Here is a 26,672-nt window from a genome sequence, read left to right on the forward strand (position 1 = left end):
CTTTGCCTCACCTTAAAAGTGAATAATATTTTTTTTCCTTTCATGTAATTTTGAAGAAGTCTCCTAGGTTTTAGTTAAATTTGCCTACAATGAAACGATCATTTCTAGAATAAGTAGGCCATGGAAAACTCAATTTTCCATTTAGATTCAAACAAGAGATTGTCATTCATTTGAATATTATTTTGTGGCTCAATGTGAACTTTGAGTGCGACATGCTGAAAAGATAATGTTTTTCCCTGGTTTCTATAGCACCTGCTAGAAGCTTCAGGCACACAAAATCAAACCTATTCCAAAGGTACAAAACATTAATCACCTCTTTTGACATTTTCCAGGTTAAGTATCAAATGTGCTCTACTGGAAATGCTTTGTTACCCACACGTGCGCAAACCTCTGCTTCTGAAGGAAAACTATCTCCCTTGAAGTTAACTATTTAGTAACCTGGCACAGAGATCCTCTCATCAACTCTCCCCATGGAACAGGTCATAAAGGCAGCCCCACTTAGAAATTAATTTGAAGTTCATACTCCCTGTTTAAATCAACTACCCTGGTCCTGAGCAATGGATTCCTTAGGCCTTTTCTCTGTTTCACTTAGGCTGCACAACAGCTTCTCACAACTTTTATCTCCCCTCTCCATTGCTAAAAGAGAGAAAAAAAAACACCAAAAAAAAAGCCAGGATAGCTCATTTCATGTGTCCCACATAGCATCTCACAGGTCAGAAATGAAACAGCTAAAGAACTTTGAAACTCTGGCTCAGCAACAAGGTGAGAAACCAGAGCAGCTCCCAGGACTATCCAACCTGCAGAGGAGGCTTGTGCAGCGATGAAGAAAACTTCCCCTCTTTGGATCACCCAGGGAGCGCTACACACACCCAAGAGAAATCCAGGCCCAGTCCTACCACCTCAGTTATGGTGCTCCCAAAAGCTGCAGCACAAAATAAAGCCTTAAGGTAAATTTTCATTGTGTTATAGCCTTGAAAAACATTCGTAGTAACCCTGAGTTTTCTGAAAACTTCAGAAAACAACACTCCACAGCTTTCAGCTTAACTTACATAATCACAATCAGAAACGGTATTGCTCTCTTTGAAAATCAAGTTCAAAATGTTGCATAAACTGGCATAAAAAAAACCAAAAAAAAATTTAAGACAGGTGGGAAGACAAAGTAGGGCTTGGGGTTGGATTTCTTTTGCCCTCCCATCAAGATTAGCAGATTTTTTTACTCAACATGAACAGCAAATCACATCCAGACAGTAAGTACATTTTTAAACTGAACAACCTCTGTCATATTTGTCCCAGTAATTCTTCCAGTCACTAAATGTCTCTTTTTTTCAGGCAAACCTACTAAACAGCTGCTTAATATTTTCAAGTAGTTTTGGTCCAGGTAGCATCTGCCAACCTCTGAGCTACATTTAGCATCCTCCCACAGTTGAAGCCTAACAGACTTCTCTATTGAGACTTAAATCAGCAGCCTCTTTGTCTCCATGCAACTGCTCTTTTACTGAAAACGGTATGGCAGCACAGAGAGCACAATATGAATCTAAGCAGTGAAGCTGGGAGAAAACTTCTTGTTGCCTGAAAGGAAAAAAAAAAAAAGTGAAATCCCACTTACTTCCTCACTGGAAAAAATAAAACGCAGGCCCTCCCTCCCTGCAGCCATATGGATGCCATCACAGTGGTAAATGCAGGTGGCAAAACAGACATTTCAGTGTTCAGAATCACTCACAGCCCTGTCAGCCAGTTCCCATCCCTTCCCAGGAATGGATCAGATGGAATAATTTTTAAGGGCCTGTACCAGACAGGGCCATGTTTTACATGGTACCTTTTTTTTCCCCCTATAAAGGAAATCTCTACTCAGGCAAATAAGCTTCCCTGCAATTTACATCTCCTCACAGGATTCTCCTAAATTTTACACGTATATTATACTGAAATTCCACACTAACTTTTTTCTTCTGTTTAGTATTAGAAGAATGTGGGTTTTTTCAGTATTATGCATGTTGTTGTAAGAACAAACATTGGGACTGATGAGCTGGATTTACTTAATATTGCAGATCATCTTGCTTCTTCTAAAATATGAAACCAGGAATATTTGTGTTTAATGCCAACTACTTAAAACAAAACAAACAAAAGACCCAGAAATACCTGTGGACTTTGAACCCAGGCCTGCTATGCAGTGTGGCTTCATTAAAAAAAAGACTGTTCTGTGCAAGCCTGCCATTTGAAATGATAATTATCCGCACTCCCCAAACACCTTATAAAATCAGATTATTTATCACTAGGTGAAATGACAAATCCATCATCCCCTAACAAATGGTACCTAATACCTTTATTAGACAAACACAGACACCTGACCTTTGATAATTTGTTCTATTTAAGGATCTTCAAGTGCTGTCAGTTACCAAAACATACAAAAGCAACACTTATGGGGGGGGGGGGGGGGGGGGGAGGGAGGGAAATAATCAGCTGTATTTACATCTAACACTCCAGTACCTAATACTCTATCCAAAATTCGCACACAAAAACAACCAGTCTGTGGTTAAATAAACAAAACAAAAACCATACAAAAATCAAACAACTCCTGAGACTTTTGATATCTGACCGCTGATGACTGGTCTTCCCTATTCTCCTACCTTAAAATATATAGTTTATCAAGTCCATCAAAAGTCCGACCCCGAATAATTTTGTTAATTTTGCCTATTAATACATGTAGACTACAGACAGTTTTTTTCAGGGGTTTTTCTCCTTCCATTACTCTAAGGAAGCAATCCCACAGAAGCTCTTTGTGCAATCCTTGAGAAAACCAGCATCCCAAAGTGTCAAAGCCACACTAAACAATCCCAGGACACGCTCATTTCTCTCAGGACAGGCTTCAAGACACGTGTGTGAATGCACACACCCCCTCCTTGAACCCAAGGCTAAATTTGCTCACGTTAATGCATCCACTCACTCCCAAGTGGTCAGTGCTGAGAAATGTGCACTCTGGTTTCTGCCTTAGTCATGCACACAAAGGTAAACATTTTGAAGTTCAATTCAACTTCACACAAGAACAATAAAGAATTAAGAGAAAATAAATCAATTCCTTTCACTTAATACTACACTGCATGTTTAAGATTAGCCAAGTGGGAAATTTCATCTTTATCTTGTTTCTAGAGATGAAATGCTACAAAACCTCTTTGTTACTTATTATTTGTTCATTCCATAGGCATGAAAATATGAGTAGTGTTTATTTTTTTAACTAGTCATTTCTTTTATCTGTTATTTGCCAAAATCTAGCAATACCGACCTCAGAAGCAAATTTAATCTTCCCAAACTTTATAACCTTAGATGTTATCTATCACACTATATTCTTCCCTATTCCAAAGATTTAGTTCTATAGGAGAGAAAGTGGATTAAAGACATATTGAGGATTATAGATTATGCAGTTAGAACAAACACGGGCAAGTATTTCAAATAGCTGACCCTCCAGAAAGGAATCACATTCTGTTCTCGAGATGATATACAAAAATAGAAAGCACATTCCACTAGGAAAATATTTACTTAATAATTTATCATTTACGAACTACTACTGTACAAATGAAAGTACAAAAGACAGCATATTGAAATCCACGTGAAGATATATATGCAATGATTACAACACAGCTTCAATTTCAATTGTGATTGGATTTACAAAGTTTACTCTATTCCAGCATGAATCACACTTCAGTTTTCCCTCAAAGTCCTACGTTCAAAACGGATTCCAATTTTTTTGGATAGAAGAGGCTGACACACACAGTGCTGCCAAAAAGTCTAGAAATAAAAGGATAAAAATCTCCAAGTATCCAACTGGAAAGAAATGCCAGTGAGATATAAGAATCAATTTAGTCCAGACATTAATAACTTCCTTAATGATCCAATGATTAAAATAGCATATAGATAACATCTTCTGAGGATATTAAATAGAGAACTTTGAGTAGCAGTGAAGTCAGAAATAATACAAAGGAACCTAAGCAAATTCCTTACACAGCCAGAAAATAATGTGAGGTTCAGTGTGGAAAAACATCAGCTAATACATCTGGGAAAAATAATCCCAAATATAGATATTCAATATGGACAAGAAACCTGGGAAACAACAATGCAGAAAAAACTGCATTAACCACAAATGCAGCAAGAGTGAAAAAAAAAAAAGAGAGGGAGGGAGCATCTGTCCAGCCACTGAATCTAGTAATGGGGGGAAGGCTGAATTACTTCCATTCACCCATTTGACAGCTCTCCCAAAATGAAGTACACGGGGGTGGATGCTCTGTTCCACTCTTGGCTGCAGCTCTGGACATGAGATAGGTCCTGTTCCTTGAGATACTTAAAACTACAGGGGCAAAAAATACTATCAAGTACTGAGTGCTTTAGCCTAAAAGACCAACTGCAAACAAAAAAAAAAAGACTCTGAATTTTTTATTGTATATGATGTGGTGTTACAGAGCTTTTTTGTTATATTTGATATATCAGAGCTCTTTAATCCGGAAGTATAATACTTCTCCAAAAGCAAATAAACATGAAAATATGCTCATTTCCAAACCATTTGCTTTTTATTGACCATGAAGTTTTGGCACATCTCACCACAACTGAAATCACTTTGACGATTTTGGCTCTCAAATGAATTTTTGCCATAGTGCAATGCCTGTTCACATTGGGAACAACTGTACAAAACAAGGGAAGACAAACCAACACTGCACTCGTGTCAAATGAGGTCATCTCAGAATCTATATGAAGGGAATGGCAATCCTCCTCTCTGCAAAGTCCTTGATTAGTAGTTTCTGCAACAGGAATGATTGTTCCTTACCAAGGAGGAAATAAGAGAAACTTGCTTAGGGATACTTCAAAACCTGCTTCTAGCCATTTACCTGTTTTTCCAGATATTATGGCATTTTTCATTGTAAGAACATCCCAAAAACTTAAGAAAAATAGTTTTACATTGCTAATGGAAATTAGAATATCCCCAATTCCATTACACTCTCTCAGAATCACCTCAGAAGCATATACAGAAATTCTAGGTATTATTTGGGTTTGTAGGTTGCTTTTTCTGCTGTGAGTGTGGGGATGTTCCCATCAAGAGCGTTAACTGGAAAATTCTGTCCCGCTTGAGATTATGGGATACCTGAACCAAAGCTTAAACTCAGCCCTTCTTGCCCATGAAGAAAGAGCTTCAAATGCTGTTTGTTGAACTTGACTGAGCACATTATGGATGTGGTAGTTAGGGACAAACAGGACAGTAAAAGAACAGGAAGAGGAACAGACTTGTCCTGAGAAATTCAACACATTTCTCTTGCCACTGGAATCTCCTACAGTTAAAAAGAGACAAAATATTAAAAGAGAGATTCTGACAAGATCATTGATTCTGTGGCTTTTAAGAAAAAGACAGAATCTGTTTTATTTATTACTTGGGACACATGTTTGATCTTCCTGAAATTAAAGAAGAGTGAGAAATTTCACTCTGTGACCTGGAATTTCACAGTTAATGGGAGAATGGAGTAAACATAACCTCAAGTACTTTGCTCCTCTCTCCTTCCTTGCCACGATTCCCGCTGACTCATGGCAATGAAGTGTTTAGAATTTTTCCAGGAGCTTTTTCACTGCCTGGCTTATGCCTAACCCACAGTATAGAACTCATTTGCTCATTTCTCTAATATTAGGAGACTCACAGCAGCTCTTTTTACTTGTGACTAAAGAGATTTAATCTGGCAGCTCAGACCATATACTAAAGCAATTTACAGCAATGGACACTTCTTCTGAGATTATGGTATCCAAAATATAGGCTAACAACCACCCTGAAATGCTGACTTCTTCTTGAAGATCTTCTAAAAAGCCCTGCATCCCAACCCTCTCCCACATATATAATGGATCTGGCTCCCATATCTTTGTCATCCAACCACACCACACTTCTGTTCCAAGAGCCAAGCCCAGGTGCCAGAACTCTAGTAACAGTCTCCATCACTTAAGGCACACAATTTTGGAGCTGCTCTTGTCAGAGGGACTAATAACCACTTATTTCCATCATCCTTCCTAGTCCTAAAAAGAGAAACTGGAGCAGCATCTAGTCCTGAGTAAAATACTTTTACAAGTCTGGGTTTAGTCAAAAACAGATAGAGATTTTTACTAAGATTTCCTATTAAACACAAATCGCAGCAGTGGCTATTTTTCTCTCTCTCTGCCTCACCTTTTCATCCCTTCTGCACTTTTTGAAGATGAGTAGAAATTTCAACCACTGCAGTTTCTTAGGACCGGTGAAGAAGAAGGTTTTGTTTCCTAACAAGCAGGAGAGGGGGGGAAAAAGCAAGAAATACTCACAAGAGTACATGGGGGAGAAAGGAAAATTATTGCATGAACAACAGCTATGAAAGACTGTCTTGCAACAAGGTCTGATTACTGCAACAGAGGCAGGATGGAGCTAGTGTGTTCTTCCCAGGGTGGATCTCAGCCCTGACAGGTCTAGTCTTGTCTCCAGAAGTGCACACAACCAACCACTGTAACACATGGATGGAGCTGAAGATGAGCAGACTATATTTTTCTGTATAAATACAGCTAATTTTATTTTATTGAGTTTGTCAGTAACCTCTGCAATTCCCTGCACCTGGGACACGCGAGTTTTATCACCCTCGTGTGGAAAAATACATAATCATAGCCATCAGAGGGTGCAAGAAGAAAAAGAAGTGGGAGTAAGGAAGGCAGTGATAAGGAACAAGCAAAGAAGAAAACAGAAGTATGGGCTGGGTGAAATAAAGGGAAAGTAAAGGAGAACCAAGATGACACAGTACCACCTCAACTTCTTCAAAAAGCTATCCCAAAAATGTTATTTGAAAACACCAAGAGAGCAAGCTGCCAAATTTACTCTCCCTTGGTAACACTGACAATATTCAACAAGTAAGTTTTGTTCTCTACAGCTTTGATTCAAGTACTGTCTCAGCTGTAATCACCATCTTTTGCATTTTTGTTTCCACATAGATGGGAAAACATATTCTCTATAAACAGTTTTGAGCAGTTAACCTTACGTGAAATCAGAAAACACTAAATAGGCTTTTTAATTTATACAGAGACTGCATATAACATCTATGTCCTGCTGTTGGAATGTGAAAGTGGAGAGCACGTGAGTGAAACATGCCAAGAAAACTAACAAAAGTTTATGCATTCACAGTACATCCTACTGGGTAATATAAAGGAAAAATAAAAACATTTAATTCCTCTAAAATCTGAAATCATCCTTCCCTCAGTTTCTGATTATCCACGGTATCAATGTGTAATATGAGAAATTTAACTTGCAGTAGATTTCCTTTGCACCATAATCTATATGACGAAAGCATTGAAAGCAACAAACAAATTCGCTATCACCTACATTGTAAAACTTGAAAATACAACTTCAGTACAAGCACATGCAAAAAAAAAAAAGCCAAGGAAGTCATAACAACACTAAACTCATGACACTGCAAAGAAGCACAGAAATCCTAAAAAACAAAAGCACAACTCAGACTAGGTAGCTATATCACCGAGCACTATGAAAAGATACATTACACACAAGGTATCCCTAAAGCTTCCTGAAAACCTTCCAGGAATCCCACAGAAAACTACAGACCACATCCAACACAAACTACAGATACTTCTTCTTAATGACACTAAACATTTTTTCTGATACTCCTCAAAGAGTTAGAAACTCATTAACAATTCTAATGACAGATCTCCTTAACCTTATGATAAAAAAATATTCAAAGAAATGCTTCCTCCATTACCCAAACTACATTCATGCCCAGCCACCCTTCACAATGAAAAGCATAAAATGGATAACCATGCAACTTACATTTATTTCATTGTTTGAATCAAAATCTGACAGCAAAGAACTTCTCCAGACAACACACAATTTCAACTTAACCTTATTCTTCATGATGGTACCTGATTTTTCAGAATAAAAATTGCTGTAACTGAGTACTTTATCGTATCTCCTACTGGCAGTCAAGTTCTCAAACTGGTACTTTTACCAGCAGGGGCACACAGGAGTCAGCATTTATTTATCACCCCTGAGATACCACTAATGGTTTACTTCAGCTCCTACAAAATACCATCAAGGACAGCTGAATCTGCAATTCATGATTTGCAGGAGATACACCTTTTTCAATTCATAAAAATCTTTAGAAACACCCTAATTATGCACAAACTTTTGTAATCCTAACAGCAGACTGCTTGTCTCCACATCTCTTCTAACTCAGTCAGTTCTGAAGTCCAACATTAAGGTATTAAAACAAGCTCTTCAGCTCGGGGAACACAAGAAGCTGCTGTTACAGAAGAGCTGGCACCATGTCCAACAATGTAAAACAGACTTTACAGCAATCTGATATTCTAATTTTTCTTTTAGGAAGCTACCCAGAAACGATCCATTTCACTTTTTTGCTTTCTGCCCATTTAACCAGTTACAGCAACTCTGCTATGTTATCTTCCTTCTCTGCCTCAGATTCTTGCAGATGCTACAGGAAGGACCTTGCACTTCACACACAAGGAAAATACCACAGTTAAGAATCTGTCATACATATTGGAAAGGAAGACAGCAGTAAACACCAATAAAGGGAATAAATACAAAATAATGATCCTTTTTAATAAAATGTATTAAAAATGTTAAAGTGTTTTAAAATAAAATCTTATATACTTTGTTTTCAAGCAAAAAAAATAGCTAATATCAGACATATTGTGACTTGAAAAATAAACTTCATACAGGAAATTCAAAAATACACGAATACTGACATGTATAATTTTGAAAATATACATACTCTTAGATTTGTTTAATATAACAATTAGAAAAAATTACTGCTGAAAAACCTTCCATAACCGCGGATGATTATTACTCCTGATCCCCTTTTAGTCTGACTTCAAGACTTCGTTGAAAACAGACGAAGTTTACAATAACTAAGGGCAGAAAAGTATTTTACACTGATTCTTTGGACAGCTGCCTTATCTTTCGAAATGCTTGATTAAGATCCTCAGACTGTAGCTGCACTATTTTTTACTTTAAGCAGAAAACCACAGACACAGAAACTATCAACCCTACATGAATATGCACCAGCATTTCAGATCTGCTGAATTACTGTTTGAGAGGACACAGGATCAAGCACATCACTAAAATCAGAAGGAGGTGGAATGTTTCTAACAATCTGTTTTACACTGTGGCCCCACAGACACTTGTCTCAGCAGATGAGAGGCTGCACTTGGCTCGAGAACTTCTCAAAGAAGTTTTGCCACCAAAAAAACCCTCCTGTCACTGCACCTGCAACCAGACTGACACAACCAGGGAGGTTTCAAAGGAAGAGGAATTAGATCCTGCTGGAAGAAGATTCTAGAATTTTTCTAATGGGTTTACCTTAACCTTTTATGAAGCAAAGCGTGCCCATTTGCTGATGCTTGTGAATTATACAGTTACCAAGATCACAGTAATCCATAAATACCCACCCTACCAAAACTCACTGAACTCCCCAAGTCCTCTCCTCTGTTACTAAGGATTTTTGCCTGATTAAGCCAAAGAAACAGTAATAACTTGAATGAAAAAACTGTAGGTGAAAGGAAGTTACCCTGAACCTAAAAATAGTTGTGTGTCCTCCTCCCACTCCCCGGAAAGCATTAATGAAAGTGCTCTTTTCTCAAGGAGGCAGTAGCTTACAATGGATGAATGTGAAAGGACTGCTGCCTTACTATAAAGCTCTACCAGTAGAAGCAATTTTAAAAACAGAAGAGAAAATTAAATAAACTCAAAATGTAAACTTTATATAAGACATTAAATATATCTATAGCTTATTTATATATATAGATATATTCTACACATGTATTATACACAAACACAGATAAATACACACATAATTCCAGAGATATGGAAAATGTGCTCTTTCCCAACAGTAAAGCTCCATAACATAATCAATTATAAAGGCAGCACTATACTTCAACAATCATGTGCACTATACAGAAATAATTGCTTGGCTGAACCAGAACTTGTATTTGTTGAAGGTACTTCAGGAAAGGAATATAAAGGAGGTACTTATTACAGAAACAGGAGGTTTTATTACAGACCCATAGGGTTACAGTTGGGCACAGAAAGGAAAATGGCAATATTATTAGAGAGATAAGTATTAATGGGAAATGTTATAAAGACATACTGTACAAGTAGACCAAAACCAAAAGTTTTTCAGGATTATGGCCAGATTGGATGGGGCTCTGAGCAACCTGGAAGGTGTCCCTGTCCATGGCAGGGGGTTGGAATGAGATGATCTTTAAGGTCCCTTCCAACCCAAACCATTCTGTGACTCTATGATTCTATGATAAAGTCTAAACATCCTGCAGAAAATTATCAAGTTTTAGACTCAGTCTTGTGAATAATACAGAAAGACGTTTTATGTCATTACAAATTACTTCACTTTAAAAATTATTAAAAAAGTAAAAAAAGAAAGAAAAGGAAAAGGTGGGAATCATCATCATTGAACACTTCCAGAAGCCAGACTGAGAAATTCCGGAAGTAAAACAATTACACTGGAGGCTTCAAAAGCAAAGCAAAGCAAAACAAAACCAAACGACCTTCCCCCAAAAAAAGAAAAAATAACCCGCCACTATCCTGACCATAGGAAAACTGCCAGTCCTGGAGAGACTCAGAAATGAATGCAGAGCACTGACTGGAAACATTTGAAGATAGGGGGTAAAGCTGAGAGAATTCCTCACCAACTACACTTTCACTCAAGGAAAGATAGTTAAGTTAAAGAAAGTTAAGATGGGAGGGTATTTCTTTCACTTAACTTGAAGTCAGCATTTCTAAGCCTGCCCATTCTCTACAAATGTTGCCCTACAAAACTACATTCTTCCAAATGCTGGAGACAGTAACAAGCAACCAAAAGAAAAAAAAAAAAAAAAGGCCAGAATGTAATTAGTGTATTGGCCTTTCTAAAACACCATCAAACAAATACTTTTTAGAAACAACCAGAAACCTTCAAGATTACTGAAAAAAAATACTCTACAACCAACGAATGTTAACAAATTAAAATGAAAGTGTATAGTCAAAAACCTACTGACAAGAGCACAAAGAAAGTGAAGAAATTTATTACTTATGACTACAACATCGTACATATTCATAAAAGAAATACTAAACGGGCTAAGTCCTTCCTTTTGAGATTGTGGCCCTGTTCCCAAATCTTATACAGAGATGGCCTATTAAGTCCAGATTTATATCAACCAGAATGGGCACAAAATTCCTAGAAGTAGTTCCAAGATTCATCACTGATTATGTACGTGCAGCACAAACCAAGTTCCAGTATTTCTTCCATGCAATAAATTAGGAGTACTAAGATCTATTTCTAATTCTGTAAATAAAGCTGAATTTTATTTTGGGAAATCATAACCACTATGACCCTAAATTCCTGTTTATATATTAGGAGAAAGCATTTAGCTTAGTGATCTTATTAACAGTTTACTGATATTTCTATAACTGATATCTGTAAAACATTCCAAATTTCTCAAATGAAGAGCAGCATAGACAAGATAAACAGGCAGCTCCCATAGAAGCCCACAGAAAACAGAAGCTCTTTCTTCTTCTACAATTCAAATCATAACTATTTGCCATATGAACAGTTTTAGGTGGCATCTATAGGTCTGAAAAGGCCAGACTTTGTTAGGATAAAGGAATATTTTAAAAATTCAAAAGTAACCTCATTTGAACAAGAAGGTGCACATCTTGCAGTTCTCAGTCAAGAGTCTTTTCAAATTGTTTGGATTTTTTACTATTAAGGAACTTCAACATTTGACCTACAGATAAGACTCATAAGAAAAGCTTATAATAAAATCTCAGCTATAGGGAAATAATTTAATGATCAAAAGCAAATAGCAAGTGGAAAGAGATTTTTCCTTTTTTGACTATGCAATGCTCTTTTGTTGCCACTACACCAATTCTTTAATGCCATGGAAACTATCTGATAAATGTATTAGAAGCTCAATAAACTTCATAATACCGAGGTAGCAAAGCAATTGGTATTGTTGACAGAGAACTTCTGCTCTGAGCGCTTATTTTAAGGAGGAAAAATAATCTAAAAATAAAAATCATACTTTGAAATGTTTTCAACAAAAACATACAATAGTTGCAGAGAACATGAAAGTAACCTACACTAATTATATTAAATCATTGGAAAATGTGGAAGGATGACGGGAACGAAAACACACCTTGAATTACAAAAATGGGATACAAATGATTTAACAATTAACAGTCTCGCTTTTGTATGGTTTGCTTTGCCTAACTTCTGTATTTGTAGCGAGGGCAAGGGGGGTGGTGCGATGCTGTGGGTTACATGCAAGCTTTCTGTGCCATTTCTCAGGATGCTAAATGTGCATTCATAAGGCCCATGATGTTTTTAATCATCTATATGTATGTTTTCATCCTCTGAACACTCCTCTACCTCTACAGACACCAGGCAGAAACACAAATGAACTCCCCCTCCCCCTTTTGCAGGTAATACTGAAATTGCTCTGTTTCGTATGTCCAGCACTACAATATACTCTTTTTCCAGCCAAATGCTTTCTAACATTGCACTCCTGCTGATCCACCTCTAGAGACTTCTAAGTAAAAAGAGCAGCCATACAAAATGAAAGCAAAATAGCCCTCCAATAAATAATACACCTATCCAATGTATCTACAATCCTATTTTCCTCTACAGAACAAACACGATTTCAGGCACACCACAAACCTGGCTAGCAAACCTGGGAAGGATCTGACTAGGGCACTCAGATGGAAGTGCTCAATCCCACAAAAGGACCCTTCACCAGGACTGCTCTGCCACAAGCCAGTTACTCAAGGCACCTGTCAGCCTGGGTGATATCAACAGCTTCTTCAAAGTAAAGCCAAAATCCATCATGCACTGCAGGATACAGCAGGGAAAAGCATGCAACCTTCCAAAAAATGCATGTGAGAAACATACAGAAGAGCACACCTATGCAAAATGCAGTTGTATCACAACTCCCATGTGCACTTCTCATCCCATTCCTCTACGCTTGAAACAAAGGAGAAAACACTGGGTTTAAAGCATTATATTGGACACTATATATATTAGCCATATTTACAAAGATAACTTCAAATGAGATTTAGTCACAGCGCCATAAAAAAATACAATGAAACCATCTAAAAATTTAAGTCTTTACTCTAGGCAGTTTTTTGACTTGTGCCTTTTGAAAGCCTGAACTCAGCCCAGCAGAGCCTCAGAAAGAACACCTTACTTTCTAAATACATTAAATGTTTGTTTACAAACTGATGCCATACATACACTTTTTTAAAAAAATACAAGAGCAACAACTTCATTCCTCTATTTTTTTTCTGAAATGAGCAATACTGAAAATTCCAGTTGTTCTTACAACATTTCCTAAAAAGCAGCTTATCCTTCAGACTTGCACACAGCATCAAAACATAGCATCTCTTCTATTTTTCTTTCCCAAAATATTTTTATTGCCAAATGAACAACAACAAGGCTGACTTACCTATCTGTTTTTGCAATACAGGCTTGTAGGCTCACAGAAGGCAACAGACTGCATTAAAACACTACCAAAACAAGCCATTTCACTATATGTGACTCTGCCCCCAGGGAAAGGAAGGAGAACAGATAAGATGTGACAGATGTGTAGTCACGTCACTTAATACACTACTGGAAGGTGCTCAAATCATTATGGTGACAGGCAGAGTATAAAAACTTGCAAGGAATGGACCAAGCAGTTACCCAGTTTTCTGCATATTTGATTCTTGTAATCACAGAAGATACTGAAGGCCGTAAAGTGCTGTTTGAGATAAGGCAGACTGCCAATGTCAGTATGCAATATATTCACAAAAAAACCAACAAAACAAAACAAAACAGAAGGGAGCATAGCATGTTATGTTTTTGTAAGCAAAACTGCTCCACCATGAATATGAAATACACCTGATGAATATGAATTTGAGGTCTGTCCTCGAAAAATTTCCCATACTGAAATAGTTCTGAAGAGGCTTAATTAAACTTGAAATTTACCCAAACCAGGAAGCTTATCAATTGTACATCTCCAAACTAAGTTCAGTTTTGTGAGACTTTAAAAAGCTATTTTGCTGGTATCTCTTCTCTATCTTGGTTTAAAAGACAAAATTTTCCAGGATAAAACTGGAAATCATATGGCTAGTGGACAGAAGTAATAGGACTGGTCACTTGTTTAAAGGCAAGTGTAAACCTAAGAGTTAAAAAAAAATCAGGACTTTCATTAAATTGGTCAAGGAAAGTATGAAAAACACAGGAGAAAATAATTTCCTCGCTTCTTCCAGACTTAACAATCCTGAATGTTACAAATATTAATGTAGGTCAAGAATATTTCCAAACAGCAGCATGATTTTTAGCTGCCAGTGTCTCTTCATGCCACTGCTGTTTAGATAGACTGTTAGGCCCAAATCCTACAAATTAATCTGCACAGGTAGATCCCTGCACCTCTGGGAATCCGCATTAAGGCAAAGAGGGAAAACTAACTTGCAGGATTTGATTCTTAATTTGAAGCTGGACCACTATAACTCATTACGACACTAATCATAAATGTCTCACCAACACACTCTGCTCCCCATCTGTTTGTTGTATTATAGTTTTATATCTCAATCCTCAGGACTGGCTACAGTAGTCAAATTAAGCACCTGGACACGCCTGTGTTTCTGCAACTCCAGGTTCTCACTGTTTTACTTATGCTTGTGCCCATGCCTGGTTTACTCCCTGAATGGGACTACAAAATAAGAGTGCAATAATTACAACATCAATTTCTTCATTTGTACAAATATAAATCTCAATGTTTTGCACTAATCCCATCACTTAAGCCAAAGGATAAACTCCAGTCACCTTCTGAAGCGCAGCAACTGGTATAAAATAACCTGCGTATCGAAAATTACCTGGGAAAGTGTAAAACTGAGCTTTAAAATTATTACAAAGAAGTATTTACTACTTTATCATATTGTCACAAAAGAACAAAGAGTTCAACAACAAAGAGGGAAAAAAAAATTCATAGAATCATAGAATATCCTGAGTTGAAAGGAACCCACAGGATCCTTGAAGTCCAACTCCTGGCCGTGCACAGGATCACCCAAAGAATCATAAAGAATATTCACTGCAGGCTACAAAGTCAAATCCAGTGGCACCAACCAACCCTAAACTGAACAATACTGAATCCAAGTCAGTCCCCACCAGGCACAGTGCAGGGGGGCTGGGTGCACCTTTCCTTTGACTCAGGATATTCCATTTGTGCATTCTTACAGGGAGCCCACAGAAAGAAGTGACAATTCCACTAGAACTAATACTGGAATCCTACTTTTAATTAAATTTAAAGACACACATTAAGGTGAGAGATTTTTTGGGAGGCTGGTTTAGGGTTTTTGGGGGGTGTTTTTTTGCAACTACTGTATCCTTATGAAGTGGGGTTGAGAACTAACAAAGTGCAGTTCCACATTTATTACATATTTCAATACTCTGATTAACAAATTTGTCAAACAAGGTAGATGAGAGAATATGGAAAATATACTTGCCCAAAAAGGAAGAAAAGGGACAGAGGATTAAACCTATTAAACTTCCTATTTTCCAGGATTATCAGCACCAGCCATGCCTATTTTCACTACTTACAGCAGAAATGAAGAATAGCAATGAAAAAAATACACAGAATAAATCATTTGAGAAGCTAGTGTTGAAGACTTCTGAAAGGTGATTTCCCCTTCCTCACCAGACAGACATTCTGAGAGGTGCTTTTGACCCCTGGATTTGTACCGAAATTCAGTGACAACTAGAATTCAGGGGAAGCATTCAAGATATCACAGAGATATTGGCATCCTTTTAAGAGTAGTATGCTGGATCATTATTTTCCCTCTCAAATTAGAGGTTAAATATGCCAGGAGAAACTGTACCAGAGTTGGGATATGCAAGCTCTCAAAACAGTAGGGCCTTGCCTAAGACCAGATTGGCAGCATCTTTTCCCCAGGAGGCTGCAGCTCACGGGACCTTTCCATTTCAAAATCCAGCAGAAGGCAGGACCTGGGAGCTATCCATGCACAAATGGTATGAGAGGGGATCCCACCTCCTCTCTTGCTGTGGGGGCTGCAGTTGGCACCACTGTCACAGGGTGCAGATGCACACACCAAGGAAAGATACTAAAAACCAGCTTCCTTCTGCTCACGAGTCCATTTACCCTTACCAAAATTACTGCTGATTTATGTCAGCTGCTGAGGAATCACAAACCAAAACACTCTCAAGCAAAGCCTGAGTGCCTTGAAGACTCAAGTCATGGTACAGGTTAACATCAGCATTTAAAACTTTCAAAAGTATTGCAAACAATTACCACACCCTCAAGTCACAGATAAAATATTTTGTAGAGTTTAAATACATATATTTTTGGCATGAAACATTTCTCAATGCTGGCGAAATTTCCCTGCAATTTCTGATGACAGAATACTTGGATTTTAGAAATTGGCTGTAGAGCAAAAATTGTTTTATTTATTAAAAAAAAGTGTTTGATCTTACCTTTTAGCAGAGGCAGGGGAGTTAACTCGATAGGCTTGCCCTGAGACCTAAACTGGGAGGAGCTTTGTGACCTCTTCTGTCTGGCTTTTCTGACGGACTTCCGAGAAAATCCGTCTACTTTATCCACTGATGGAGGAGTAGTTGGTGCTGAGGACATATCCCTACTGAAGGAAAGCACAAGTTAAAAATGTATTCCAAATGAGTGAAACAGGTAAAGATTAACCCAAATTTTCCAAATATCTTCTTTCTGCACTACTCTCCTGTTGACAACTCACACAGATAAACTGTTAAGAGATCTAACCCATCTTACGGATGGAATAAACTTAATGGAACTTAATTATTAGGGTAGTAATTCCTCTTGCCTACTTTTTCATCTGTGTCTCCCATTTGCCAAAAATTTCAGACTTAATGCTGACATCACTGCATTCAAAACTTTGTCAGAACAGAACTTCGTACACCTGTAGACCTGGCTGTAACTTTAAATTATGTATTCTTTGGGATGAAGTCATTTCAACTCACTCTGTGAAGGACCATGCATGCTAAAGAATGGATACACAAAAAGGTACAGATGGTTTTTTGGTGTTAAGGTCACTCACATGCACAGGACAAAAAACACAAGACAGAACAAAAATTCCATTTATTTGCCACACCTACATACAGGATTTTATAGAAATTCAATAAAGTATAGTAAAAAGCACTGCTATGTTTCACAATTTCACTAACACTGACAAATTGTACATATTACTTCTTTATTCTCCATTCAGAAATACTCAGTTATCTTCCTGTGAGTCCCTTTATATGTAGTTATTCCATGTCCTGGCATTTCTGGACGACTAGCAGTGTGGTAACTGCTCTAAGGGCATGAGACAGGCAAGGTTTGCAAGGAGAGGCAGAGAGCCAAAAAAGGCTTCTGCAAGCAAAAGTTTGTGTGTCTCCCAACTTCAGCTGGCCTAAGCAATAGGCATTGCTTCTTCCTACAAAACCTGCCTTGGTGGTACTCCTGTAGCTGATTCTGTACCACTAGCAAACACTGAATTAATGCACCCAGCTAATTTATTTACCAGTCTGGTCCTGTCTGTTAAAAAGGCCCATCAGAGCTTGATGAAATACATGAGTAATACTCAAGGGAAAGGAGACAGGAGGAATTCAGGCCTACACGTTACAAGCAGCTCGGTGCACAGTTAACTTCACCAGCATGTGCAGCTCCACTGAAATCAGCAGCCTCATCTGCATTAATGACATGACCATTAACGAGAGCAGCCCTGTTGATTTCGGCCAGGACAGACACTCGTGCAGAGTTAAGCATCGGCGTAAGCATGTGCAGGATCAGGGTCTTAGAACATGTCCTTGGAAAGCATTACTCATCCCCAGTGTCTGTTGACTTCAATTACCAAAGTGACTCGTGTGCTACAAGTTGATTCCACAACATACAGAACACTTTCGAGTACTTATTATTTTTACTGAAATATCTGGTTACTCATGTGCTTCATAGGTTACTAAATCCACTGAAACAGGCATTATTTGGGTTTGTCTTTTGTAAGAAAAGCTTTCGAAAGCATGCTTTGTTGCAACAGTGTAAACAAGCTCCAGAAGATAAGAACTACTTAATGCAAAATTACATATAGGTACACTAAATCTATCAAAAATGGAGAATAAACTCCATAGCTTCTTCAAGGAAGCATGTGCAGCACCCAGAAGCTGAACTGTGCAGCTGGCATTACAATAATGAAAAACCCTTATTCCACCTTTTTGATTTCTCCTGAGGTATTCTTTCACTACCAGCTTAGGCTTTCTAAATATAATATACTATCAGCAACATGAACCCGTACCTTAAACTGGTCCTGTTTATCATCCGGGCGAAAAAAAAAATGCCACCATCACCAGGGCATTCAGGCCCCAGCAAAGATTAATAAATAAAAAAGTGAGATAAACTGGAATAGAATGCCTTGTACTTTAGTAACCCACTTCTAAGATTTCAACAGTCCGCCAAAAAACACACAAAGTTACCTGTTACATAAACCAAATTCCGAAAATATCAGCAAAAATATATTCCCTGAACGTGAATCGGTTTGGCCCTATTTCATCTCATCAGAAAGCTTCCCCTTCTCATCATGTGCATCATTAAAGTGTAACCATTCCTGCAGAAATGTTTGCATGCTCTCTCCAAATTAAATTGCAAAAAAAAAAAAAAAAAAAAATAATAATGGACAGCGACTAAAGTAGATCACTTAAACTGCAGGATCATTGTGTCAGCAAGGCGCTTTACTGACACTTCTCTGCTGTAAATTTAGTAACAGTTTCCCTAACCTGCTTTATAAATTATTAAAATCTAATTCTAATTCAACAAGACTACATCCAGCCTAACAACCTTACAGTAAACACTGATCTTTTTTTCGTCTCTCCAAATGAACATTCGCTGCCCTGCATACACTATCATAGGGAAATACTCTGTTTCCACCAACAGTGGGGGGAGGGGGGGCGGGGGGAATAAAGCCCGAGATTATTTATTGTGTGCGAGGGGGAAAGCTGCAAACCCGGCCACCGCTCCCTGCTTCCTCCGCTCTATTCCCCGAGTATTTTGGTAAATACGAAGCCACGCTCATCAGATCCGCCGGTCCCGGGGGCGGGGGCGGGGGGGGGTGAACTGAAAATACCGACGGATATCGGCGGGGAAGGGAGCAGAGGCGCAATTATCCGCTCTCGGCTGTCATTTCCAGACGGGATCTCCGCAGCTGGAACATGTCCTCCCGCAGCCCCCCGCGCCTCCTCCCGCACCGCCGGGCCAGCGATGGAGTTACCTTGACGCTCCTGGTAGAGAAGCCGGAGACGGAGGGAGGCGGCGGCGGCCTTGGCGGAGCGCGGCCGATGCCTGGCGGCGGCGGCGGCGGCCCGAGTGCGGTTCTCGCCGGGCTCGGTCGCTGCCGCGGCGGCGCAGGAGCCCTGTAGGCCTCGGCCTCGGCGGCGGCGGCAGCGCGGCCTCCCCGGCGCAGGGCGGCGTCGGCGGCGGGTTCAGGCGCGGGCGGCTCCGCTCAGTCCCGTGCACTCCCCGCTGCCTGCGGTGCTGCTGCCTCTTCACATTCCCGGAGAAGGGCCCTGCGAGGCGGGAGGGAGCCGAGCCGAGCCGAGCCGAGGGGGAGCGGCGGGCGCGGAGGGGGGCAGTGCCGGGCAGGGCGGGGAGCGCTGCTGTTCCGCCGGCGGCTGGCGCGGGGGAGAGAGAGCGGGGGGTCCCGGTGGGCGTCGGGGTCTCGCTCCTATTGTGGCTCTCAGCGGGCTCCAGCCATGGCACTCGCTCGCACGCACTCGCTCTCGCTCACAACCGAGCGCGCTGCTGCCACCGCCCCCCGCCCGCGGACCGCCCCCGACCGCCCACCGGAGCCGCCGCCGGGACGCGCCGCCTCAGTGGCGCCCGGAGCCGCCTTGGCCGCCGGGACCGCCGGGAAAGGGCCGCCCCCTCCCCCGGCAGCGCGGCCCCGCAGCCCCGCGCATCCCTCGCTTCTCTCGCCCGCGCGTCGCTCGCATCCCTCGCCCGGGAGAGCGGCGGGGCCCGTCGGCTGAGCTGTAAAACCCGGCGCTGCTGAGGGGAAAACCGCGCTCAGGCTGAGGTAAAGCCCTGTCGGAGCCTCTCGGGGGGCACCGAGCCGCTTCCCGGGGCGGGCTGCGGACGAGGGGCCGCGCTGGGTGCAGCCGGAGGGACCGACCTGGCAGTTCCCTCCTTTGGGAAGCGGCGGCTGCAGCCCCTCGCTCCTCCCTGCTGCACCCTTGGGTTTCTTAGCCCAGTGTGTGATCGCTGTCTGCATCGCCTTTTTTTTTCATCCCCCAAATATATATACTTGAAATCAGGGACCAGCTCAACGACTGCTTGTAGATAGTATGGTTAAATACCATAAATTTTGTTTAAATTTATCTACCCGATGGCTTGGTGTTTGTTGGTTTTGGTTTGTTTGGTTTTGTTGGAGGTTTTCCCAAAATAAATCTAATGGCTACAGGGTAATGAAGCTGGGAAAGGGTCTGGAGCACACAAGTCCTATGAGGAGCAGCTGAGGGAGCAGGGGATGTTTTGTCTGGAGAAGAGGAGGCTCAGGGGTGATTTTAGTGCTCTGCAAATCCCTGAAAGGAGGTTGTAGCCAGGGCTTAGTTTGTTCTCTCTCAGAAAAGTGACAGGATGAAGGGACACAGTATGGGATGTCAGGGAACATCCCTGCTGAGCCAGGGGAGGTTTAGGTTGGATATTAGAAAGAATTTCTGCACAGGAAGGGTGATTAGACATTGGAACAGGCTGCCCACGGAGGTGGTGGAGTTACTGTCCCTGGAGGTGTTCAAGGAAAGACTGGATGTGCCGTGGTCTGGTTGACGAGGTGGTGTGGAGTCATAGGTTGGATTTTATGTCAGAGGTCTCTTCCAACATAACTGATTGTGTGATTCTGTAAATGGTGTTAATATGAATGTTATGCTTTAAAATAGGCTCCACCGCTTGACCTGTATTTCTGGCAGGAAAAAAAAGTTGACGTCTATGAGCAGCAGCCCTCCTGTGTTGATACGACCAAGTCCCTCTGACGTTTTTTTGGGAAATGAGCTCAAAGGCAGTTTGAAAGCTGGTTGCTTTGGTGGGTCAGTCACATCCCTCCTGTTTGTGCAGGTACTGAATCCTCTCAACATTACTAATCCTGCAAACGATATCTAGTTGTTGTCCCACTCAGCTTCCTGACTCAGCTTTTGGCATAACAGAGGAAGTGAGACTGTGTCAGACTTGATTTAAAGTGATTTAAGCTGTTGTCAAACTACTTTCAAAATTGCTAATTTTCAGCCAGTTCCCTGGTCCAGCTCCCACTGAGGAACCTGGAACACTGGTTAAAAGCTCTTGGCCACTGCAGTATAACTGTAATGGATGTGAGCGGTTTTGCCTCTCATCTCTCAAAATGCCTCTTCGTATCTTAAGATACATGTCTCCCCTATTTTTTATTTACCTATAGTCAAAGCAATTTCACTTCTTTTCAATCCTTCCTGGTGTGGCATAGTTTTAAACCTTTTAAGATGCTTATTTCTTCTCCCTGTGTCATCTCAAAATCATTCACATCTTTTTTTTTAAACTGTAGCACCCAAGACTGGACATTACTACAATTAAGGCCTCAACAACGCCAGCATCTGCTGTGCTGCCTGTCACAGATCCCATTCCTATTTACACGTGCCAGTACAAATGCTTTTGAGTCAGTCTGATCTATTCACAATCTTGCTGACCTGTTTTACCCCCGCATCCATTTCTGCTGACCTCCCAAGCCAGTTATTTCTCCCTCAAGTAGACAGTAATGCTGCTTGAGAAATTATTTCCTGCAACAGCCCTAATGCTATGCCTTCATTTTTATTTTATAATCAAGCAGTCAAGACATCTTTTAAAATGAAATTCCACATGATGTTAAGTCAGAGAACTGTAGAATTTGTCATCCTTTGTAAATCGATTGTACTTCTCGGAAGAATTGTATTTTAAAAAGCACAACTAAGATTGAACTGTGCCACGGTTACAGAAGGGTTGTGTAACTCTAAATTTAGAAGAGAGATTTGTATGTATTTGTAGACACTTTAAATTTGCTTAAACCAAGCCAGCTAAAATAATCTAAATGCAAACAAGGGTGGATAACAAAGAATGTAGGTTGGGGTTATACCAATATAAGGTAAAATTTGGCAAAAACAGTGTAACTTCCCATTAGTGAGGGACAGAACCTGTATTTGTATATGTTTTGCTGTTACCTGTGCTTAATTCTGTTAGCTCAGAATTCCTCAGTTCTATTCACTGTCCTGTGTGCTGCTTTTGATCTGAACAGTGCAATGAGCAGCTTATAGAGGTACTGGCAGCACACTCTGCAGAAGGGAGGTTCTAGCACAGCCTGATGGCTACACTGGCACTTCAGGTGCAGTTGAGCAAGTAATTTAACATGATTGTACTTCAGTTTTCCTAGTATGGGACTAATCCATCTTTGTAAAACACTAAAAAATCTAAAACTGAAGCCTGTGATGTGGGTATCTATTAAAATAACTGCCATAGAAGGGATAAAACTCAACACTGCTGTCCAAGTCCACTGTCCAGTGCACACAGATGTTTTTACTCTTCGGTGTGACTTTGTGTAATAGCTACAGAATTAGTTCTTCAGTACAGCTGAACAGGCTGGTAAATAATGCATTCAGCTAATTCGTTTCTTAGATGGTCATCATGTGGTCTGTTTGGTCCATTTTGGCTGTGTAAAGCATTTTTATGGTGTGTTTTATATCGGGTAATGTTTGGACAGTAACAATTCAAGAAAAAATACAGGCTTTATCAGGGAATAAACAGAAATCTTACCTTTTCTTTATCCCATGGCCATCAGATTTTATGGAGTAGGCTTCCCATTTATCGCCTGGTCGCTTTCTTTTTTCTACTTTAATCTGTGAAGTCCTCATCTGTGATGAGATTTCAGAGCACAACATAAGATATGAATGTAAAACTGCTGATGTTTCAAAGGAGCATTGTTTCTTGTCCTTCTCCCATTCTCTGTTTCGCCTGTATTTTGTAAAAATTGCTACTTTGAAAATGGTTACGTGAATCCCAAGCAGAGATGGAGAAGAACTGAGTACTACAAGTGTTTTACATAGATGTGTATCTGTATATGTTTATGTATGTGTTTGTAAAAATACATGTAATACCAATTTGCAAGAATAAAGATTAATTTTTGTCAGATAAAAGTTCACATGACCAACATTTCCCATGCAAGTGTGTGAGCATCTATATAAAAATATGTGCACATTCAGTACCTGCAGTCCATCCTGAAGATCTACAGGCAACAATAAATTCTTTTAACCAGTATTTCTCCATTTCTATCAAAGGTACAAGACAAGCCTATCCTTTTAAAAAGTTACACTGCCTCACTCTCCTACAAAAGGGCTTTTTAAAAATAGCTGGAAAGGAATTTTCAGGGCCAGCTCCTCACCAGTTCAGCTCTGCTTTTTAGCACCCAGACAGTCGGAACAGCAGTCAAGAGCCCTCCAGAACAGAGATTTTTGTACCAGTGACTCAGATTTGTGCCACTTCACTTTTTTTTGTGTGATTGGAGTTCCACTATAGACCATCTGTTATGGCCACCCAGGCAGGAATACGGAGCTCTCATCCACATTGGCATTCTGCTCTTTGCAGAGCAGCTTATCAAACAGGATTGCTGCAGAGATAGCACTGTGGAAGTCCTGCTGTATTGAGTGATAAACATAAATGGATCTAGCTGGAGCTTGTTTCACCTGGCACATGTGACATGTGTTTGTCTACAGGAAAGATCACGTAATGCTCCATAAAGGATCTCCTGTATGTCAAAAGGAGCATTATCAGAGTACCATGGGATTAGTCCCGATATTCCCTGTTCCAATACTAGGAAGCAAGAAAAGACTTGATCTCCCCAGAGAACTAGTTATTCAGACCATCAGGAAAAAGACCAGCAAGAGCAACTGTTATGGAGGAAGCAGCAGAGCTGTTTGAAGAGGCAAATCAGCATGTGAACAAGGCTTTTCTGGTGCATCTTTTAACAAAAATGAACACAGTGGAATGCCACATCAAAGTAACTGTCCTGCTCCATCACTGTGATTGAAAGGGTACAATCTGAGATTTTTCTTTTGTTTACTTTTGAATCCAATTCACATGTAACAAGAAAGCATTCTACTTAAGTCTCTTTACCCTGCAGTTGACTCCTGATTCATGTTTTTGGTTTTGGGGAGGAATGGTGTGGCTTTTAGGCAGTGTTTGCAATTGCCATACCACGTTTCTCTAATCATAAGCAAGTGCTTGTTACTCCTTCCTCCTGCTCCTCCTTGTATCCGCTGTGAGATGGCACTGTCGGTGCCCTTAGGAACTGAATTCCTGGTGCGTGTGGGGTAAGCATTTTAGGGTCATAGACACAACTACCAGAATGGGAACTAATTCTTCCTCTCTGTTTATAGACACTGCGTCATTTGAAGTCTGTTTCTGTAGTCAACATGGCAAGATAAGTAGGAGCTTGCTTGCCTCGGCAGCTAGCTAGCTGCCTCCTCCAGCACAACACTGCTCTCACTTATTCCCCAATTCATGGGTTTGTTCCTTCTTTGTTCCCCTCCCCCAGCGTCTTAACTTGCCTCCAGGCCCCGGGCACTCCTTTAAGCCAAGTTTTCTGAATTCTTTGTTCGCTTTCCTTCGCTGCCTGTTTACCTCTTGCCCTCCTTGGGCTTTGCGCTGCACTGCTGGGCCAACTCCCCTCCCCAGCTGTCCCTGCCCTCCTCAACTGTCACCTACAACTGCCTCAGAAGGTTCTGGTGCTCCCCCTTGTCCCAGGGCAGCACCCACAGAGCAGCCTCTGGCACCTGAAACTGCCTGGAAACAGCCACGTGTGTTACGTGGTCCCCTGTGCCGATGGGGGATGTCTGAGTCCCAAGTGAAATGAGCTCGGCTTCTGCTCCTTGCTTTGTGATCAAGTCTCCTTCAAGTACCTGAAGGGAGCCTACAAGAAAGATGGAGAGGAATTTTTTGAAGAGCGTGTAGTGGCAGGACAAGGGGGAATGGCTTCAAACTGAGAGTACGTTGAGATTACGTATTGCGAAAAAATTCTTTACTGTGAGGGTGCTGGCACAGGTTGCCCAGAGAAGCTGTGGATGCCCCATCCCTGGCAGTGTTCAAGGCCAAGTTGGATGGGGCTTGGAACAACCTGGCCTAGTGGAAGGTGTCCCTGCCCATGGCAGGGTGGGTTGGAACAAGATGATCTTTCAGGTCTCTCTCAACCCAACCCATTCCTTGGTTCTGTCTCCTGAGTTATCTCTGCATTTAATGCGTTACAAACTAATATATACACTGCCATAAAACCATCCTCTTCAGGTGAGCACCTTCTGCTGTGGCCCAGCTTCCTACCTGCCACTGCACACCCTGGAGAGAACAGATGAGTAAAATACCTGTGTGTGTGTGTGTGTGTGTGTGTGGTGAAGGTGCCCAGAAAGTGTGTGAACTGTAGCACTTCCCAGTCTCCATTGAAGAACTACCAGCTCCCTCCCAAGCTTGGTGCATCTCTCGTGATCACAGCAGCAGTTGATAAAACTCTTGGATTTTTCTGCAAGCACAGAGACCCTGAGGATGGACGAGGCTGAGACAGATAATCTTGTTCTCTTTGTTGTAAAAGAGAAAAACAAGTATTCATGTTGTATTTTTTTAACCTGCTTTATCTCTATTTTGTGGTACAGCTTTAACCTATTAGATCCTTTTTAATTTTTCAAATTAAGGCAAATGAAAGTGTTCTATAGTCAGTTGCTCAGCTCAGCATTGTAAGGAATGCTTAACATCAGAGGGGGTCTAGCAGCCCTTAAGTTTAAAATACAAGTCTGAGTGGGTTCCAAGTTTTGCAGTAGGAATGAATAGATACGTAGGAATACTGCCAAAATGGGAAGGATGGAAAAAGAAAGGTTATAGGAGCATTTTCTAGAGTCTTCCGTCATCCACTGTCAGGATTAAACAAATAGGATAATTTTGCCTGAGAAAAATTACGTGAATAAGGAGGTTGTAGTTCTGTCATGACCCTGTACAGGAATTTCAGATACCCTGTAAATGACCAGTAAGAACTGACTTCATGTGAGACAGGAACTGGAGCTGAAATCCAAAAGCTATAAATCCTAGAAAAAGGCAGAAATTGATTCGATTTAGACAGAACATAGCAAAGAAACACCTAAATAATCTCCTGACTAAGCAGACCACACAAAAATAGATAACTGGAACAAGAACAAAACTGGTGTTCTGTGCAAGTGCTGGAAGTTTAAAAACTTGGTTGAAGAGATGAGGCTGTCTCACTTTAAAGGAGCACACTGATAGAACTGATTTTTAGGAAGCACTGAAAAGGAACAGCATTAAAGCCTCTCCTGTTCCTGATGGCCAAAAGAGATGTGGATGCCAAGGTTAGGGAAAGAATAGCAAATAGACAGGAAATATCCTTATACCACTGTACAAATCCATTGTGCATCCTTCCTTATCTTCATCTCTGTGTCATTTAGAGAAAACCAAGAAATAAGATGGCTTGGTACAATCCCTACAGAAGAAGGGGATTCACACACTGGTGGTCTTGATCTCAGAATTTAAAAAACTTCATGCTGAATTTAACAGAGGTTTGTCAAGATCTTCAGTGG

At 40.6% G+C, this 26,672-nt stretch overlaps 1 protein-coding gene and 1 long non-coding RNA gene across 4 annotated transcripts in view; one reads left to right on the forward strand and one right to left on the reverse strand.

The window, feature by feature from the left end:
• The window catches only part of PPP2R5E (protein phosphatase 2 regulatory subunit B'epsilon), a 74,178-nt gene extending 54,289 nt beyond the window's left edge, over positions 1-19,889 (reverse strand). Inside the window, exons 1-2 of one of the 3 annotated variants that reach the window (XM_032113201.1) lie at positions 19,325-19,889; positions 16,527-16,690 (exon numbers count right to left, since the gene is read on the reverse strand). In XM_032113201.1, the coding sequence (XP_031969092.1) occupies positions 16,527-16,683 (157 nt within the window). In that variant the 5' untranslated portion in view covers positions 16,684-16,690; positions 19,325-19,889. The remainder of the gene's footprint in view (positions 1-16,526; positions 16,691-19,324) is intronic. The other 2 variants (XM_032113199.1, XM_032113200.1) reach the window with 2 other exon arrangements.
• An 83-nt stretch (positions 19,890-19,972) lies between these two features.
• Positions 19,973-22,884, forward strand: LOC116446004. Its single transcript, XR_004240976.1, has 2 exons — positions 19,973-20,128; positions 20,988-22,884. It is a non-coding gene; the product is annotated as an uncharacterized LOC116446004 (long non-coding RNA).
• Positions 22,885-26,672: the final 3,788 nt, after the last annotated feature.

This window comes from Corvus moneduloides, chromosome 6 (genome assembly GCF_009650955.1).
Source record: "Corvus moneduloides isolate bCorMon1 chromosome 6, bCorMon1.pri, whole genome shotgun sequence".
Classification (NCBI taxonomy): Eukaryota; Metazoa; Chordata; class Aves; order Passeriformes; family Corvidae; genus Corvus; species Corvus moneduloides.